The sequence below is a fragment of the Pogona vitticeps genome, chromosome 5, assembly GCF_051106095.1.
Source record: "Pogona vitticeps strain Pit_001003342236 chromosome 5, PviZW2.1, whole genome shotgun sequence".
Taxonomy (NCBI): domain Eukaryota; kingdom Metazoa; phylum Chordata; class Lepidosauria; order Squamata; family Agamidae; genus Pogona; species Pogona vitticeps.
In genome coordinates, this window is record NC_135787.1 from 195,025,155 (window position 1) to 195,042,702 (window position 17,548).

Here is a 17,548-nt window from a genome sequence, read left to right on the forward strand (position 1 = left end):
AAGTGCCGGGGCGCTCTTTGGGGTGGCTGACGACAGTGAAAATGCTACAACCCGATGCCACCCAAGACAGAAATTAAAGATAACCAAGAAATGTAAAAAACTCAGGGTACCCCCTCCAAAAAAAGAAGGGAACTTGGAGAATAAATCGAAATCAAGATTGTTTCATGATTTCCTCGAGGGTCGAACAAAACGCTCCACCATTCCTATGACAGCAGAACGATTTGGGGAGTACAAAGGGCATGCATGCAAACACCCAGGGCAACCTCGGATCTGGAGAGGGGCCTTGGTTGAAGACGGAATAATCGTTTTTTTTTTTTTAAATCCCTGAGACCATCTCAGCCGGGAACGTTCTGTGCCCGGGGACGTCAACCTCGGGTCACCCAAAGGTGTTCACGGACTGCAGGTCCCAGAAGCCTCTACCCCCAGCTATGCTGGCCAGGGTTTCTGGGAGTTGTAGTCCAAGAACACCTGGGTTGCCCAAGGATGGGAGCCTGTGCTCCAGAGCAGAAACTCCCATTCACTTCTAAAGTGCAAATTTTGAGTGTTGTGGGTGATTTTATAACCGCAGAGAAATCACGGCAGGTTGGCCAGGATCTCGCACAACACAACCATGACTCCATCAAGGCAAGCCTTCATTAGGTGACAATGAAGGGTTTTTTCCTATCTTGAACCCTTTAGGAACTGACCTGTCTCTTTGCCTAGCACAGGATTTGTCCCGCCTGACCAGCAGAGGGTCTGGGTTTCTCTGACAGGTACGGCTCTTTCCCCTCACTTGGTACCTGGTACCTGATTCTTTCAAGCCGTGATGCCTCGAACGGGACATGAAGAAAGGACACAGCTCAGAGGTATAAATGAAACCCTAAAGCTGTTTCGCATCACCAAGCCTTCACTGCTCCCCCTTCTCCTGGCACAGAGGTTCAACTGCAGTTGTTGTTGTTGTTTAGTCGTGTCCGACTCTTCGTGACCCCATGGACTGGCTGGGCCCTCCTGTCTTCCATGGCCTCTACTGCAGCCCAAACTCTGCTTCAAGCCCAGGTGGCCGGCTTGAGGTTCGCTCGGCCTTCCAGCCTTCCGAAGTTGGTAAATTGAGTACCCAGCCCTTTTGGGGTGATGGTGGCGGCAGCGTGTTGCCTGCAGAATTAAATTGTAAACCACCCAGAGTCTGCTTTAAGTGCTATGGGCGGTATATAAGCAGCACACTTTGGTTTTTCCAAAAACCTAAGGAAAATCATCCAAGAGGTATGGTTCTCCTTGAAAATAAGACATGTATCCTCTGATTTAGAAAGTCTAGGGTTGTTGTTTTTAACACCCTCATCCACCACAGGCCCATGTTTGAACTTCTGCACACAAAGCAACCTCTCCTCTTCACCTTAGCAATGTTTGAGGGTTGGGATTTCTTGTGTCTTAATAAAACGGGGTCTCTGCTCAGCCCCCGGCTGCTCATTTTGCAGATTTGATGAACACGATGGAGGGCCGGTCAGTCTTCGACCAGTTCGTCCATCACAACGAGATCTTGGCTCAACCACCCCCTTTTTTTCTGGTTCTTTCCCCCTCGTCTCCTTTCACGGGGCACCTGGTCTTGGCAAGTGGTCTCAAAAACATTGAAGACTCAAGTTAATCTCCTTGATTAACCATGCCCTCTTGCGTGTAATCCCATTAGAGTTCATAATCAAGGCCTGCTGTCAGAATTTAGATCTTGCCCAGGACCAGCTTCTTTCAGCCGAGTTATTTTAAAAGTTATTTTTAAAAAGGAAAAAAAAAACACCCAGCAACCATGGAGCTTTGATTTGCAGCCATGTCCCATTTTTAATTTTAAAAGGCAGGAGGGGCGGCTGTGTGACCCTGGAGGGTCCAGGGCAGAAAATTATTCCCTGTAACTGAGAACTGTTTCAGACGACACTGGAAAAGCTACTTCAAAATGTGATTAGATGTTGGAGGTCCCCAAGGGTTTGGTGGGAGGGGTGGGAGGAAATGGAGGCTCCCCGGCTTTGAGACCTCTGATGCAAAACGGATTGTCCGCGGATTCCCTAGTACTTGATTTCCCCTTTTCAGCTCCGAGGCAGGAAACGAATGCTAAGCATGTTGGATAAAAAGGAAAGCTGGAGCATTCCCCGAGAGGAGAGGCTCGGGAAGCAGGAGATAGGAAATGTGGAGGAAGAAGGGTGGAGGGGTGGGTGTCTGATCTCCCAGCCGGATCTGGTGTGGAACGGAAGCCTCAAGAAAGAACCCACACAGTCCATTACCAAGAATGGAACTGACCCATTGGGAAATTCAAGGAGTGTGCAAAACTCCAACGGCGCTGGAAATCTGAAACCGGGTTCCGACTTTCCTCCAAGGGAGGGTTGGGTTGAGACAAGGCACCACAACCCCTTGCAGGAGGGTCCCCTTCCAGCTCTGCAGTTCTAAGATCATTATCATTAGCAGCAGCAGCAGCAACGTTCTGGGATCAGTGAAAGAAGCACCCGGAATGTCACGGACGGAAATGTCTCCAGCACCTCATCGGGCTGGCTGAGGATCAGGCAGAAGGGTTAACGTTCCCCCTCCCCATCTCCTCTCCGGGTCCTGACAGCCAGCTGGTCTCCCTCTTGTCAACTGCTTCGCTCCGCCCTTCCAAAGCGCAGGGATCTTACCCGCCCACGACAAGGAACATCTGGCCCAGCTGTGCTGGCTCTTTGCACGGATCTGAAAGCTGTCAAAGGGGGGGGGGGAGAGGGAGAAACGCTCCCAAAGTCAAGGGGCTGCTTTGATCCCTACAGTCTTCTCCAGCTTCATCGAACCTTAACCCTCTTTGACACGACCTTCGACTAAAGGTGACCCCATGTTCTTGCTGACCGCTATCTTTCCCCCCCCCATGGAGGCTCAGGCACATGGACCCTCTCCGGGGGCCGCCCGCTGTTCCTTCTCGCCCGGCTCTTACCTGGCAGGTTGTCACAGTGCCAGGGACGGTGTGGGAAACCGGTGGGTGAAATCTCTGCCGTCTGCCAGTAGCCCTGCAGGAAAACAGGACGGGTCTCTCAGAAGGCCAGAAGGGACGGCAGGGCAAGGTTGGTAGAATTTAGCCTTCACACATCTCCAGCCCCAAGCCGTTTCGTCCTGTTTTAACTGGCGAGGCTCCACCCTGCAAAACGCTGGGGCCTGCAGTTTGGCGAGGGACTCTGCAGTCTGCGTTTTAGCTCAGGAGAACATACAAAAATTCAGTATTGTAGGCATCTGAGTTTCTCGCCAACAATTCTGTCCGCTGGAACAGAGATGGACAGCAGGACCCCTTTATCCCTGGGATCAGTATCCACTGATTCACTTATCCACAGTCTGAAAATATTAAAAATGTTACGTCCCATAAATATTATGTCCCAAAAATATTATGCCCCATAAATATTTACAATAGGACACTCATACCTGCGGGATCAGTATCCTGAAAATATATATTTTTTAATCCTGGAAAGAAAACATTTTTCACATGTACTACCAGAACTGGCCACTAGAGGGCACCAGAGACAGTGGTATGAATTCTTGCTGAAGAATACATAGTATGGTGTCTGGCATCCTCTAGTGGTCACCTCTGGTAATGCATGTGAAAATAATTTTTTTTCTGGATTATTTTTCTTTTACCATGCTATATATTGCAGAGGGGCGTGTCATGCTTGTGGGTGGGCGTGTCACGCCCCTCCACAAAGTGCGACACGCCCGCCATGCGTGCATGGGGATGGGCGGAGATCCGTGTCCACGGCCCAGTTCAAGGAAGCCCATGGACCGGCACGGGGCTGCGGACCGGGGGTCGGGGACCCCTGGCTTATAGGACAGAGGTACATTTCTGGGACTTGTCACCCAGAAAAGTAAGTTTTTCAAGCTTTCCTACATACTCACTTCTCCCCACCATGAACAAATGCAAAATAGGATTGGAAGCCTCCAGCTTGTCTTGGTGAATACTTATCAAGTTTCCTCTTGAGCACAGATCATACCCAGTTGTATTTCATGCCCGAGCTGCATAACATGGCGTTGCTTTCTTCCCCATATTGATGTGTCATGTTATAGGTCTCTCAGACCCTCAAAGCAGCCTGACTCACCATCAAACCCAAAACACACATTATGCATCATTTCAAAACCTGGGGAAGGAAGGACAGGTGGAGGTCGGAAGTTCTGGACTCAGAAAGAAGGTAGTCGTGGGTCTGGACCAAAGGAAGGTCCCCCCCCCAGCACCTTCTTTCCAGGCGGATCAGTCAAAGACCCCTGAGCATGGAAGAGGAAGGAAGGATCTCCCCCCTCTTGGTATCGCTGTTACGCCCAGATCTTGAATATCTGCTCTCCTGAGTCCTGTCCCCATTTAATAAGGCAGTTTCCATTTAGCCGCCGCAAGACCAACAGCAGGCAAAGCCAGAACTTTGGAAAGCTACATTTTGGGACTATCACTCTCAGCATCCTTGGGTCAGCAGAGCCACATGGAATGGGGAGGGGATCATGGGGACTGTAGTCCATAAATGTCGCTCCCAGCCTCAGCTGACTTCTGTGCAACCCTCGGCGGTCCCTCAGTCTTTGGCCTTCCAGAGGTTTCAGAGGCTCGTTTCCAGGAACCCTTCACCGCAGGCTGTGCAGGATGAGGCCATGAAAGGGGCTCTGAGCATCTGGAGGACCGAAGACGGAGGACGAACCGGTCCAAAATGGCCACCAAAGCGCACGTTGCTGAGACGGCGGCAGACGGCTGCGGGCGGCGATGGAGGCGTTGCGGAGGGACCGCGGTTCTGTCTTACCAGGAACTTGCTGGTCTTGTCTCCGAGCAGGCTGCCGAAGGTGATCTGCAGGTCCAGGGGCAGGATGAGGCTCAGGACGTCCTCCCCGGCCCCCTTCTCGAAGACCACCGGCTCCTGGCAGTTCACGAAGAGGGAGATCCGCTGGGGCTCCAGGTTGAGGGCGACCCGGGCCCACCGGCCGTGGGAGAAGGGGTTGCCTCCTGGAAAGACCAAGCGGGCCGGCTCCATGTTGTGGACGGCGCGGTAGTCCAGCCGCAGCTGGTCCGCCCGGGTGCTGGAGACCAGCTGCAAGAGCGGCCGCCCGTCCCGCTGGGTGGCGGCCGGCGACACCAAGGAGATGAGGGTGCCCTCGGATGCCCGGCTCTGTCGGGCCACAAAATGGAAGCCCAGAGCCCCTTGCAGCGTGGACAGCAGGTAGACGGAGTAGTCCCACGGGAGGGTGAGGTGCGGCACCCGCTGGCGGAACTTCCAGGTGGGCACTCCCGGGTCGGGGCCCTTGGCCTTCGTAATGCCCAGGACGGAGCGTGTGATGTTGAGCGCCTCCAGCAGGTCCAGAACTGCAAGGCAAGAGCAGAGAGGTCAGGTCCGACGCTCCCACGAGACATGCGCCCCGCGGAAAGTACTAGAACAGGGGTGGGAGGGGAGGATGGTCGGGGGGGTGGCCTTGGGAGAGCCGTGCGTGGGCATCCCTAAGGATGATCATCTTTGGGTCTCGGTGTTTAGCCTTTGACTTGCGTTACACTGAAAGAAAACGACAGGCACTCAGAGAATTGCCTTGTCGTTTATTTCCTGTTTAACTCCAATTAATAATTATCCGTGTGCGTGTGTGAAGATGTATATTGCTGGCAGTGAGAAAAGGGCATGTTTATGTGATTTAAACTGGCCACAGCCAGATTCTGAATGCCTCAGGGGGGTTCTGTTGGCTGGAAGCCTTTCTTTGCCCACTAGAGAGTTACACTGTGGAACTCCCAGCCACATGATGAAGCCGTGGCTGCTAACCGGAGTGACTTTGGTAGGGCAATTCTCAGAGGTTTGTTTTAATCAATGGCTAGTGGTCAGGATGGCTATGTGCCACCTGCCATAGTGGAGGCAGGATACCTCTCTCTGCTCATCATTTGCTGAAGCTTTTTTCCTGCCTTGATGGCGGGCATCACAAAGCCAACTGGGTGAACAAAATGACAGGACAGCTGAGTTTATTTTCATTCATTCATTCATTCGTTCGTTCGTTCGTTCGTTCGTTAGTTCGTTCGTTCATTAATTCATTAATTCAATCATTCATTCATTCGAGTTCTATCCTGCCCATCTAGACCAAAGGTCTCCTCTTTGGTCTCCTCCAGCAACACACTTCTGATCACCTACTAAATCAAGGCTTACGAAGCTTCCCAATTGGACACAAGGCCGTCGGTTAGAATGTCTTCTCTCATTTAGGCTGGGTGGAGACGCTTTACATTTCGCTATCTTGGAAGTGCTTGCTTTTACCAAAAGTTGGGAATCCAGGCCCAGAAGAAGAAAGTAGGGTCCAAGCCTTCGGAAGTCCAAACTCAATCCCGGCACCTTCTTTTCAAGCACCTGAGGCAGCCAGAATGCGGCAGACGTCTTCCTGACGGGCAGATGAGCTTCACGGAGCGGCTCGACCTTTGAGACGGTTTGGGGTCCTCTTTCCTTCCACACCCAAGATGTCCCGCTTCAATTCCCAGCGTTTTGGGTCAGTAGGGCAATCCCCCCCCCAAAAAAAACCCACTCAACTCAGGCAGTCCTACGTGGGGCACAAGAAGGCAAGATGCTCTGGAAAAGACCATAACGCTGGGAAAGGTCGAAGGCAACAGGAAGAGAGGATATAAAGAGAGTCAATAAAGGAAGCCACGGGCTTCCGTTTGCAAGAGCTCAGCAGGGCTGTGGAGGACCAGACCTTTCGGGGGCCACTCATTCACAGGGTTGCGGTGAGCAGGAGGTGACGAGACCACACACCACCACCACAACGACAACAGCTAGGCAACCCCGACCTTCATCAATAGAAGCGTGTCTCTTCGGCCTCCTCCTGGTCGCCCAGGACAGACATCAAGCCTCTGACAAGCCAAAGTTTAAATCCACAATCGCTGTCACGAGATCCTTTACTCTTTGTTTCCCTTCTATGTACAGGAGGCTGGGTGCTGTCCTGGATATTTTGAATTTGGAAATAGCAAGCCCAAGCCATTGTGTTGCACCACATTCAAACCAATAATCGGACCAAAAAAAGAGGTTCTTCTTCCTCCCCTCCCTCTCCCCAATTTTCTTAACTGAGAATGATCAGCTGTAACAATCTGTCCTTCCTGTTTCTCAGGACGTGAACAAACGATTTTAGCTTTTTGCATTTGACATGTTTTGGAGGGTTTTTTCCCCATCTCTTTATCCATCTGCCTTCGAGCTGAACCCACTGGTCTTCCTCGTGAGCCAGGGGATCTTTAGCATCCTGTGATAACCCTGCATCTCCCAAGCCCCCCTCCCTTTCCCCCCATTTCTTTTGGGCTGTGATATTTATCCACAGTACTCAAAAACACAACCTTATTAAAACAGCAAGAGAAAGAACAAGGCTTTCGAGGCGCCCCGCCGAGTTTGGCAAGGTAAACGTTGGCTAATAGCCCCCCCAAGACCCGCCTGGCTGACCGCCTGGTTTCTTCTTGCAGCTGCTGAAAAAATGAGGACAGAGCGAACTTTGAAGTTCTTGCAGATTTAAGGATTAAATGGGCTCAGCTCTGTCCGCGGCGTCTCCAGGAAAAGGGCACAGGTACTTCTTTATGACTTGCTTTTAAAAATTTCATCCCAGTCTTCAGCTTGTCCAATCGCCAAAGTTCTCTATGCGTATACAAGGCAATTTAAGGAAAGAAATGAAGTCCATAAAATCGTCAGGTAACAGTGGCGTTGATGCATTGAACGGTGGCTGAAGAATTGATGCTTTTGAATTGTGGTGCTGGGGGAGGCTCTTGAGAGTCCCCTGGACTTCAAGGAGAACAAACCCATCCATTCTGAAGGAAATCAACCCTGAGTGCTCACTGGAAGGACAGATCCTGAAGCTGAAGCTCCAATCCTTTGGCCATCTCATGAGAAGAGAAGACTCCCTGGAAAAAGACCCTGATGTTGGGAAAGAGGGAAGGCAAGAGGAGAAGGGGACGACGGAGGATGAGATGGTCGGACAGGGTCATCGAAGCTACGAACATGAATTTGACCCAAGTCCGGGAGGCAGTGGAAGACGGGAGGGCCTGGCATGCTGTGGACACGACTTAATGGCTAAACAACAAACAGTGGCATAAAACAGCATGGAAAATCAGTGCAAGTTGACTGGATCACCTGAAGAGTCTTCTAGCAGACCTTGTCCCCCATCATCCCACGAGCAAACCCCCTAACTTGGGAGGCCAAGGCGGTGTGGTGGACAGAGCCAATGGAAGGCAACTGCCATTCAGGGGGGGAAACCATCAAGAGGTCACTGCTCAAAACCCCCAGAATCCACCACCCGAAGCAAGTGGAGCGCTTGGCCTAATTTGGACGGCTGGTCTTGATTGAGCATCTCCTGGAGGGAAGGCACATTGCTGTGCGAGCAGATTTCACTCCCACTAGTGGCACATGAGTCGGCCACCCTCATGGGCCACTCTTGGGTGTGCACAGGGATCTGATGCATATCTCCTCGTGGTTAAGGAGCTCTCAGCAGCCTCCATGGCCAGGGCACGTGGCAGCAGGCAGTACGGGGGGGGGGGGGACAACCCTGTTTGAATGCTGCCAGCATAAGGCAGCTTCCCCCATTCCCAAGACGTCCCCTTCCCTCCAGGCTGGACTGTGAATCGATCACAGAATCACAGGATCTCAGAATGGTGGCGCTGGAAGGGGCCTCAAAGGCCATCAAGCCCAAAGGATATCAGACAGGTGGCTATCCAAGCTTCTCTCGAAGGTCTTCAGGGTTGGAGCCCTCGCCACCTCCCCTCGAGGTCACTGGTTCCATTGTCGTACTGCTCTAACAGTTAGGAGGTTTTTCCTGCTCTTCAGCCAAAATCTGTCTCTCTGTTGCTTGAACCCATGATTACATGTCCTGCCTTCTGGGACGATGGAGAACAGGTCCTGCCCTTCCTCTGTAGGGCTACCTTTCAAGGATCTGAAAAGTGCGATCCTCTCTCTCCTCGTTTTTCGAGGCTAAACATACCCAGCTCTTTCCCCCATAGGTCTCGGTTTCCAGTCCCCTGATCGCCCTTGTTGCCTTCCTCTGAACTTGCTCTGGCTTGTTGGCGTCCTTCTCAAAGGGTGGGGTTGAGAACGGGCCACAGGACGCGACAGGAGGCTTAACCAGTGCCGAAAAGCAGGCGATTCCATCTCCATTTCCCATGTTCTTCTTCTCCATCCTGCGTTTCTTCCCGTGAGCCCAGAGCAGCACCCGCCAATCTCCTCTCCCATGTTCATCCACACAACCACCCTGTGGTGTCTATCAAGTCGGAGAGAGCGAGTGGCCCAAAGTCATTCCGGGAGTTTGATGGGAGCCCCCCCCCCCAAAAAAAAACTACAGACCTCCTTGAACCGCCCCACAACATACCCTGACTCCACCTTTTCCGTGTTACTGGCTCAAGATTTGACTGTACGTGTATCAGAGAATCCAAACATCTATGAACTGCTGGAGAGCTGAGTGGTTAAGGTCTCTGGCTGCAGAGACAGAGGTTGGGAGTTCGATTCCCCCCCCCCCACTGGGCCTCCTTGACAGGGATGATCCACAGGGTCCCTTCCCGCTCTGCAGTTATACATAATAATATGTATTTAAGTATTAAAGTGGAATTTCACCTGTCAAATATTTTGCATGTTTCTGTTTCTTTGGTTCCAACACAAATAGAACACCGCCTGAGGTTTAATCTTGGAGAGTCATAGAATCATGGAGCTAGAAGGGGCCTGTAAGGCCATCCAGTCCACCCCCCTGCTCAGTGCAGGAATCCACATCAATTCCACGCACACAGGGAATGAAGGCCGCCCCTTTTTCTTCTCCAGCTTCGCTCCTCTGCCTGCAAGCTTCCCTCCGTGCCACATCTCCGGGTCACGCAAATCTTCATTTCTGCTGGTCACCGACTTGTTTACAGCTCAGAAGACGTGCCAGGAACAGGGGGTAGCGGGGAGAGAAAAAGGGAACACCCTATTAGAAATTTAGGGATTCCTGTACTGTGCTTGTGTGATTGAAATGTGGTGCCGGAAGAGAGCTGTGAGGATCCCCTGGACTGCCAGAAAGACGGGCCAAGGGGTCCGAGATCGAATCATGTTCAAACTCTCTCCGGAGGCAAAACTATTGAAGCCGAGACTGCCCTACTTTGGGCCCGTCGTGAGAAGGCAAGATTCCCTGGAAAAGACCATCCTGCCGGGAACGGTGGAAGGCCGCAGGGAAGGAGGAAGAACAAATACGAGATGAACCGGCTCCTTCAAGGAACCCCCAAGGCTTGAGTCTGCAAGAGCGCAGCAGGGCTGGTGCAGACGGGACCTTCCGGAGACGGTTCACTCATAGGGTTGGGCTGCCCTCAGTCCGAGGCGACGTGACGGCCCAGAACCACCTCCACAACAAGAGCAGTCCTTGACACGGAGCGGCGGGAGGGCCTGCAGGCAGACCCCTGAAAAGCCAGGACTGTGAGCCCCCCCTCCTCACTTCGATTGGCAGAAACCTGGTTTGCAGAGACCCCCCCCTTCCCTTTCCCCTTCCTTCCTCAGCCCATGCTCCAGCGGAGGGAGGTGGCCTGTACAGCACCCCACGATTTCGTGGGAAGGGGGGGGGAACGGGGACCGGAAAGAAGGAGTGACGTTTCCAGAGGGGTCGGGAAGGAACCCATTGTCTCTGGAATGGGAAACGCCGCCTCCTTGAGCCATTGCAGGCGCCCCCCCTCCCACCGGAGCATCCCCTCCCCTCCCCCTCCCCGCCCTCCCTCTGGAGCCACACCAGCTGCACTTCATTAAGCGGGATGTCGGAGGGGCTCGGCTGGGAAAGCCGCCCGGCCGTCGGGACGCGTTGGGCCCTAGCCAAGCCTTCCTGCCGAAAGACAAAGGGGGAGCGTCCCGTTCGTTCGCGTGGAGTCCCATGGACCGCAGAGCCATCTGTCCACAGACAGTTCACGTTGCCGGGCACAGGCCTGGCCTTTGGGGTCCAAGGAGGGTCGGTGAGGAATCAAAGGGGAGGCTCAGCGGCCGTTCCCAGAAGAGGGGCAACAGGCCCCAAAGTCAACCGTTGGGATCCTTCCCTTCTTCTGCCACGGTAGATGCACATTCTGTACAACGAGCGCTTCTCCTCCCGACAGAACTGGAAAGAAGACGGGAAGTGTATGCAACACATGGGGTGGTGGTGGATCGTTCCCCTCCTGAACACACGAACCCGATCGGCTTGCTTGGGGAGGTTCAGAAGGTATGAACGCACGCCTAGGTTGGCCGCTCCAACAGCCAGATCCACCTGGGCCTCAGTTCCACTTGTGCATGCAACGGATTCGAATTCCTGCATTGAGCAGGGGGTCGGAGGTTAGTCCAAGATTAAACCCCGAGCATGACCTCAATTATGGACTTGTAACGTTTCCATCTCTCACTCCTCAGCCAAAACACAGTTGTACAGAGGACAACATAAATCCTACAGTCCACAAAGCTTCTGCTCCAAAATAAAACTAGGTGGGCTTCAAGATGCCACCAAGTTCTGCATCGTTTTCGCTGCCCTGGACTTATACGGCGGTTGCTCCTGTGAAACGTTTTCCAGCAGCACCGGAGAAATAAAAGACCGCCGGGAAAAGCCAGACGTTAAAAACAAGTTCTAATTCAGAACGTCTACAATCCGTATGTAGACGAAGAAAACGATTTTGCTGGGCACAAAAAAAAAAAAGATAAAGATTGGCAAGTCTTTGTGGCTCTGAGTCTTGGGGTACCAAGTCCTGAACCCCAAGCCCCAAGTCTGAGTCCTTAAAAACAAATTTTTAGGCCCACAAAACAAAACAAAACAAAACAAAACAAAAACCACAAGGTTCAGAATCATGAATTGAGTTCAAGTCGTTTGAAAACAGAAACACGAGGAGAGTCCGACTGGACAGCAAACTACGTGGCTCACGTCACTGTCCCTGCAATTGACGATATACCAGGGAAGCCTCCTTCTTGTTGTTGTTGTTGTTGTTGTTGTTGTTGTTGTTGTTGTTGTTGTTGTTGTTGTTGCTGGCATGTGTTTATCCAGCCGCTTCCAACTTATGGAGAGAGGGTGTCCAAGGCATGACTCCCCACTGCCCTCTTTTCTGCGGGTTTCCATGCCAAGACGGAATTTGAACCCAGGTCTCTGGACTCCTCGTTCTGCCCTCCGTCCACCGCAACCATTCTGGCTTTCACCTCCCATCCTCTGGGGAGGTCGTCCCCCGACTTTGGTGCCACCCTCTTGAAGGCCCTTCTTCTGGGAAGCGTGAGCGTCGCCTTGTAAGAGGATGATGAAAAGAAGCCTCCACCGCTGACCGGGCTCCATAAAATCCTGTTAATTTTTCCGGCTCTCCGTCCACCATGAGCAGCTTCCAGGCCATCTTTAGGGGCAGCCCCACCCAGAGTGCGCTGCAGTAGTCCAGCCGGGACATCCCGGGGGTGCGCGGGTCCCGCTGATGTATTCGGAGCAGGGTCCGGGCTGGGGCACCGCTGTCTCCGCGCCCGCCCACGAGGGCTCCAGCCCGGCAACGGGCTCGCGCGCGGTCCTGATTCGGCGGCGGCGGCGGGACCCGGCAGAGCCCTGCCCAGGTGGGGAGTTCGAGCCTCCCCTGGAGCGCAAGGCTTTCGACCGCCGGAGAGGTGGAGGTCTCCGCCTGGGCAGCTAGCCAGAGGCTGGGGCTTCGGGTCCCCCACCCCCACCGGGCCTCCCTAACAGGGGCCGGGCCGGAGGGTCCCCTTCCTGCCCGGCCGCTCCGAGTCAGCGTCTCGGGGACCGCCCTTCGTCTCTCCGGAGCCGGGGTCCTTCCGCTGCCCGGGTTCGGGACCCGCTCAAGCGCTCTGCGTCGCCCGCAAGCCTGCGCCCCCCTTCCCCTTCCCTTCCCCGGCCCCGGACGGCTCCGAGGGCTCCCGACCAGCACTCACCGTTGTCGGCGTAATAGTGGAGCGGCGGCTCGGCGGCGGCGGCGGCGGCGGGCCAGGCGGAGCCCAGCAGGGCCAGGGCGGCGGCGCAGCAGCGCAGGGCGTCGAGGCGGCCCCCGGCGGACCCCGGCCCGGCCATCGCCCCGCGCAGGGCCCGAGCCGGCGGGCGGGCAGGCGGGCGGGCGGGCGTCGGGCTCCGTCCCCCGTCCCCCCGAGAGAGAAGCGGCCGTCGGGGCTGCGGAGAGAGAGCGGGCGCGCGCGATCCAGCCGCCGCCGACGGGGAAAGGGAGCCGCGCGGGGTCCGTCGGCGCTCCCGCCCCCTCGGCGGAGGGAAGGGGAGGGGAGGGGAGGCGAGGCAGGCGGGGAAGGGGCGAGCCTTGCTGTCCTTTCCCCCCCTCTCTCGCCCCCCCATCGCAAGCCCGAGGATCCCCCGCCCCGACGGGGCTGATCGAGTGCCCTCCGAGGGATCCAGCAGCGCCGAGGAGCGGGTGGGATGGGCAGAAGATGTCGGAGGGGGTGGGACGCGGGTTGAGCGAAGGACTTGCCGAAGAATGGCGCCTCCCGGGTGCGGACGATGGGAGGTGTAGTCCCAAGAGGCCCCGGCCAGGTTGTGGGGGTTGGGGGAGGGAAAGCGTCAAAGGAAAAGCCCGCCCTGGGGCAAACGGGGTGAAGAGGCATCGGGGTCCCTCCGTAACATGGGGGGTGGGCTAGGCAAGGAAAAAAGGGCCGCCCAAGATATTTTGCCGCCCGAGGCGGGGCAGCAAAGAACCCCCTCCCCAAGCGCAGCCGCATCAGTCTGCAGAGCACCCGTGTCGCCGTGAGGGCCACCGAGTGGCCACCGACCTGTGGCAGTCCTATGAGTGTGTCCCCAAATGCCCCGGCTCAGCGCTTGGAAAGTGAAGCCCCTGGCTTCGTCCATCTCGCATGTGGCCTTCCTCTTCTCCTGCTGACCCCCACCTTTCCCCGCCTGATGGTCTTATTCTCCAGGGAAACCCTGCCCTTCTCGTGGTGATGGGCCCAAAGCAGGACAGCCTCCGTTCCAGTGTTTTTGCCTCCAGAGGCAGCCCTGGCTGGATTCGATTCAGGACCTCCTTGCTTGGCATCCCACCAATGCTAGTTATTTGTGGTACCCAGGACAGAACATCCTGCCAGCGCTTGGCCCCTTCCTTGGCCATAACAGTGCAATAAGGATGGATTAGCATCATAAAACTACAGAGCTGGAAACGGACCGCAAGGGTTTTATCCAAGCCAAGCCCCCCCCTTTCCAAAGCAGGAAATCCAGAGCTAAGCCTTCTTGACAGGTGGGCACTCAGCTTTTTTTTTTTTATTTAGAAACCTCAAAAGAAGGAAAGCAGCTGAGAGCGGATGGTTCCTTCCATGGTCAAAAGGATCATATTCTCAGGATGTTCTCCCTAATAGTTCATCAAAGTCTCTTGCCTTGTAATGTTCCAAAGCTACCCCCTGGAAAGCAAAAAAAAAGAAAAAAAAAGAAAAAGAAGAAAAGATAGATAGATAGATAAATTAGAGAGAGAGAGAGAGAGAGAGAGAGAGAGAGAAGCATGCTACACATTCCGTTTGACATTGGTTTGTTTCTATATTCTCTGTCTCCCTGGCTGAAATGATATTCACGATCCCCATGTGGCCTTGGCTTATTTCATCAAACTAGGAGCTCACCCTACCTGCCCCTCAGCTGCCACCAGTTGATTCCATCAGCATTACCTGTGATGAATGATCGAGGTCCAGGCCATAGGTCATTTTAAAAGAACCACATAGAAATTGTTTACTGTTATAGATGTTGACAGGACAAGCTATGTTGTTAACTCTTAAACAAACATCCTTTTTTATCCACTCTCAAACTCCCCCCCCCACTCCAAAACTCTTTAAAAAATCTCAATTTGCTTAACTCAATATGCCCTCTTTTTGTTGTGGGTGGTGGTTGGAGTTTTTATGTAGGTACTCCTTATCACAACAATACACCCAAAACATAAAAACCACTCTGATCACCATAATCACCCAATCTCCTGAAAAGGACAAAAGCTGATCCCACAGCTACAGAGCACAGACAGAGTTCCGACTCCTGTCCTCTGAAGATGCCCATGGCCACAGAGACTAGCGAACCGTTAGGAAGAACAACCTTCAGAACACGGCCAAAGAGCCTGGAAAACCTACAACTACCATTGGATCCTGGCCATGAAAGCCTTTGAGAATACATTGAATGTCTCTCTAAAACTCTCAATTTCCTCACCTCACTTCCTGATCTAAGCTCCCTCTCCTGCTTGGATCTGCAGTGATTCCTGTGGTTGCCCACAATGGCAGGCTGTATAGTGGTTCAAAACTTTGCCTAGTTCAATTTTTTGCGGCTCCCATTTTTTACAGACACACTGTGGTTTCAAGGGTACAGGAGGGACTCCCCCCTCAGTTGTACGTCTGCCTGGCTTCCCCATGTGCCACCCCCCTTCCTTCTCCCTTGACCACTGACATGTACAATAGGCCCCATGTATCCGCAGGTGTTTGGTTCCAAACCTTACCCCAGCAAAAACTGAGAAACCCAGATTTTAGCAAAACACTATAATAGAAAATGTTATACACAGGATGGTCTCTGGCTCCCTTTAGTGGCCTGTTCTGGTCACTTGATTATTAAACAAATATATTTTTCTTTTAATATTTTCAGACGGTGGATAAGTGAATCAGTGGATAATGATCCTGTGGATAAGGGGGCCCCTCCTATTCCATTCCCACCCTGGAAGCTTTGTTTTGCACTTGTGGAGGGGTGATTCCGTGGGTTAACCAGCAATCAAAATTGCAAATCCAAAGATATCCATGAAACCTTTTAATAAAAAATAAAAAAGGGGTGGGTGGGATGTTCCCATCACGTGATGTCACACCCACCCCTGACACGCCCACGACAATACTGTGCACACCCACGGGTGCCTGATTAAAACAAAAGGAAACAGCAAGGCAGTCCGGATGTGTCTTTTACGGGGGGGGGGGTCGTGCCTCTGTGCAGCTAAACCTCAGTAAATTCCATGTTTACAATGTTTAAAACAGGCATAGAAAACAAAATGAAATTGCGTGCAAGTGTTTTATACACAAACTGTTAAATAACGCCCCCCCCCCCAGCATCCTGTGTAAAGTGTCCAAATGTCTAGGTCAAATGTCTGCTGATGAAGCCAAGCCCTGGCCTTCTGGAGGAAGGATCGTAAAGCGGGGGCCAGGCGAGCCTTTCCAGGGAGGGCGATCCAGCCCGTGGGAGCAACCGCCGCTCAGGGCCTCTCTTGGGTCCTCCCAGATCCACCTGCGACGGTGGTGGGACCAAGCGGAGGGCCTCCTCCTCTGATGGCCTTCACACTTGTCTTTCAGGCAGTTCGGACCCAAGATCGGTACGGCTGGGTTGGTCAAACCCGGTTCGTGCACTTGGGTCCGGAAAGGAGTCGGAAAGGAGTCCGACTGATGGGAGAGCCGTCCACATATTTGGAGAGGGTTTTTATAGCAGAGCATTCAGTAACTCTCCAAAATGTCCTGTCCCCCAATGCCTGGCTCAACTCTTGCAAATTGAAGCCCATGGCTTCCTTTAGGTTGTCAGTCCATCTTGCTTTGGGTCTTCCTCTTTTCCTGCTGCCTTCCACCTTTCTCTGCATGATGGTCTTTTCCAGGGAACCCTGCCCTTCTCATGATGGGCCCAAAGCAGGACAGCCTCCGTTTCAACGTTTTTGCCTCCTGAGACAGTCCTGGCTGGATTTAATCTAGGATCTCCTTGTTCCATCCCTCTGGGATGAAGATGAGCCTCCCAGATAGCTAGAGAGAGAGAGAGAGAGAGAGAGAGAGAGAGAGAGAGAGAGAGAGAGACAGAGCATCTGCAGCATTTCCAGCCCAGAGTCACAAGTTTGCCAGCTGCTTCATTAGTTGTGTGGCTTTCACAAGATGCTTTTATCCCACAATCCTCTTGATCCAAATTGCAGGATTTTTCCACAGAAAGGGATCCCGACTACAGCCCTTTCCATTTCTAAAGCTCCCAAGATTTCCAGTGATTTTATCAGCCTTTTAATTTTACATGGCTGTCATTTCCGCACAGAGGGCTCTCCGCACAAACAGCTGGAAGGCACTGCAGAATTTCCTTCCCCCTTTTATTATATATATAAAGGGGGGGGGAGAAGGAGGAGGAGGAAATGATGTTGATGAAGATAGAAGAGACAGGAAACTGAGACAGCCTTGGAAGACATCATTTTGGCCAAAAATTTAGCTTTCTGAGCCTCTGAAAAGAGTATAATGAGTAGAGGATGACAGCACCAGAAGCTGCTGCAGATTCAGGAAAGGGACATAGTAGAAGTTCTCAGAGAGAAAGCTGTTTGGTGGCTTTTTCTGCTTGGTGAGTGGTTAACTAGGACTTCTAAGAAATCATTAAAAAACAAAAATTAAAGAAAGTGGCACAGCACTATATTTGGCTTGCTAACCAGTGACATAGCGCTGGGCTTTAAAGAGAACAAAACATTTACAAAAATGTAAATGTTTGGTGGCTTTTTGATATTGGAATATTTGCCGTTCCTCCATCCCTTTTCTGCTTGGTGCATGGTTAACTAGGACTTCTAAGAAATCATTAAAAAACAAAAATTAAAGGAAGTGGCATAGCGCTGTATTTGCTTGCTAACCAGTGACATAGCGCTGGGCTTTAAAGAGAACAAACATTTACAAAAATCAAAAGAGCCCCCTCTTGTGTCCTTTCCTACCTCCTCCTCCACAGTGGA

General features: G+C 52.9%; 1 protein-coding gene across 1 annotated transcript in view; it reads right to left on the reverse strand.

Moving 5' to 3' along the window:
• The window catches only part of KCP (kielin cysteine rich BMP regulator), a 79,963-nt gene extending 66,865 nt beyond the window's left edge, over positions 1-13,098 (reverse strand). Inside the window, exons 1-3 of the mRNA XM_078376812.1 lie at positions 12,810-13,098; positions 4,746-5,302; positions 2,918-2,990 (exon numbers count right to left, since the gene is read on the reverse strand). Of these exons, the coding sequence (XP_078232938.1) occupies positions 2,918-2,990; positions 4,746-5,302; positions 12,810-12,945 (766 nt within the window). The 5' untranslated portion in view covers positions 12,946-13,098. The remainder of the gene's footprint in view (positions 1-2,917; positions 2,991-4,745; positions 5,303-12,809) is intronic.
• Between the last annotated feature and the right edge of the window lie 4,450 nt (positions 13,099-17,548).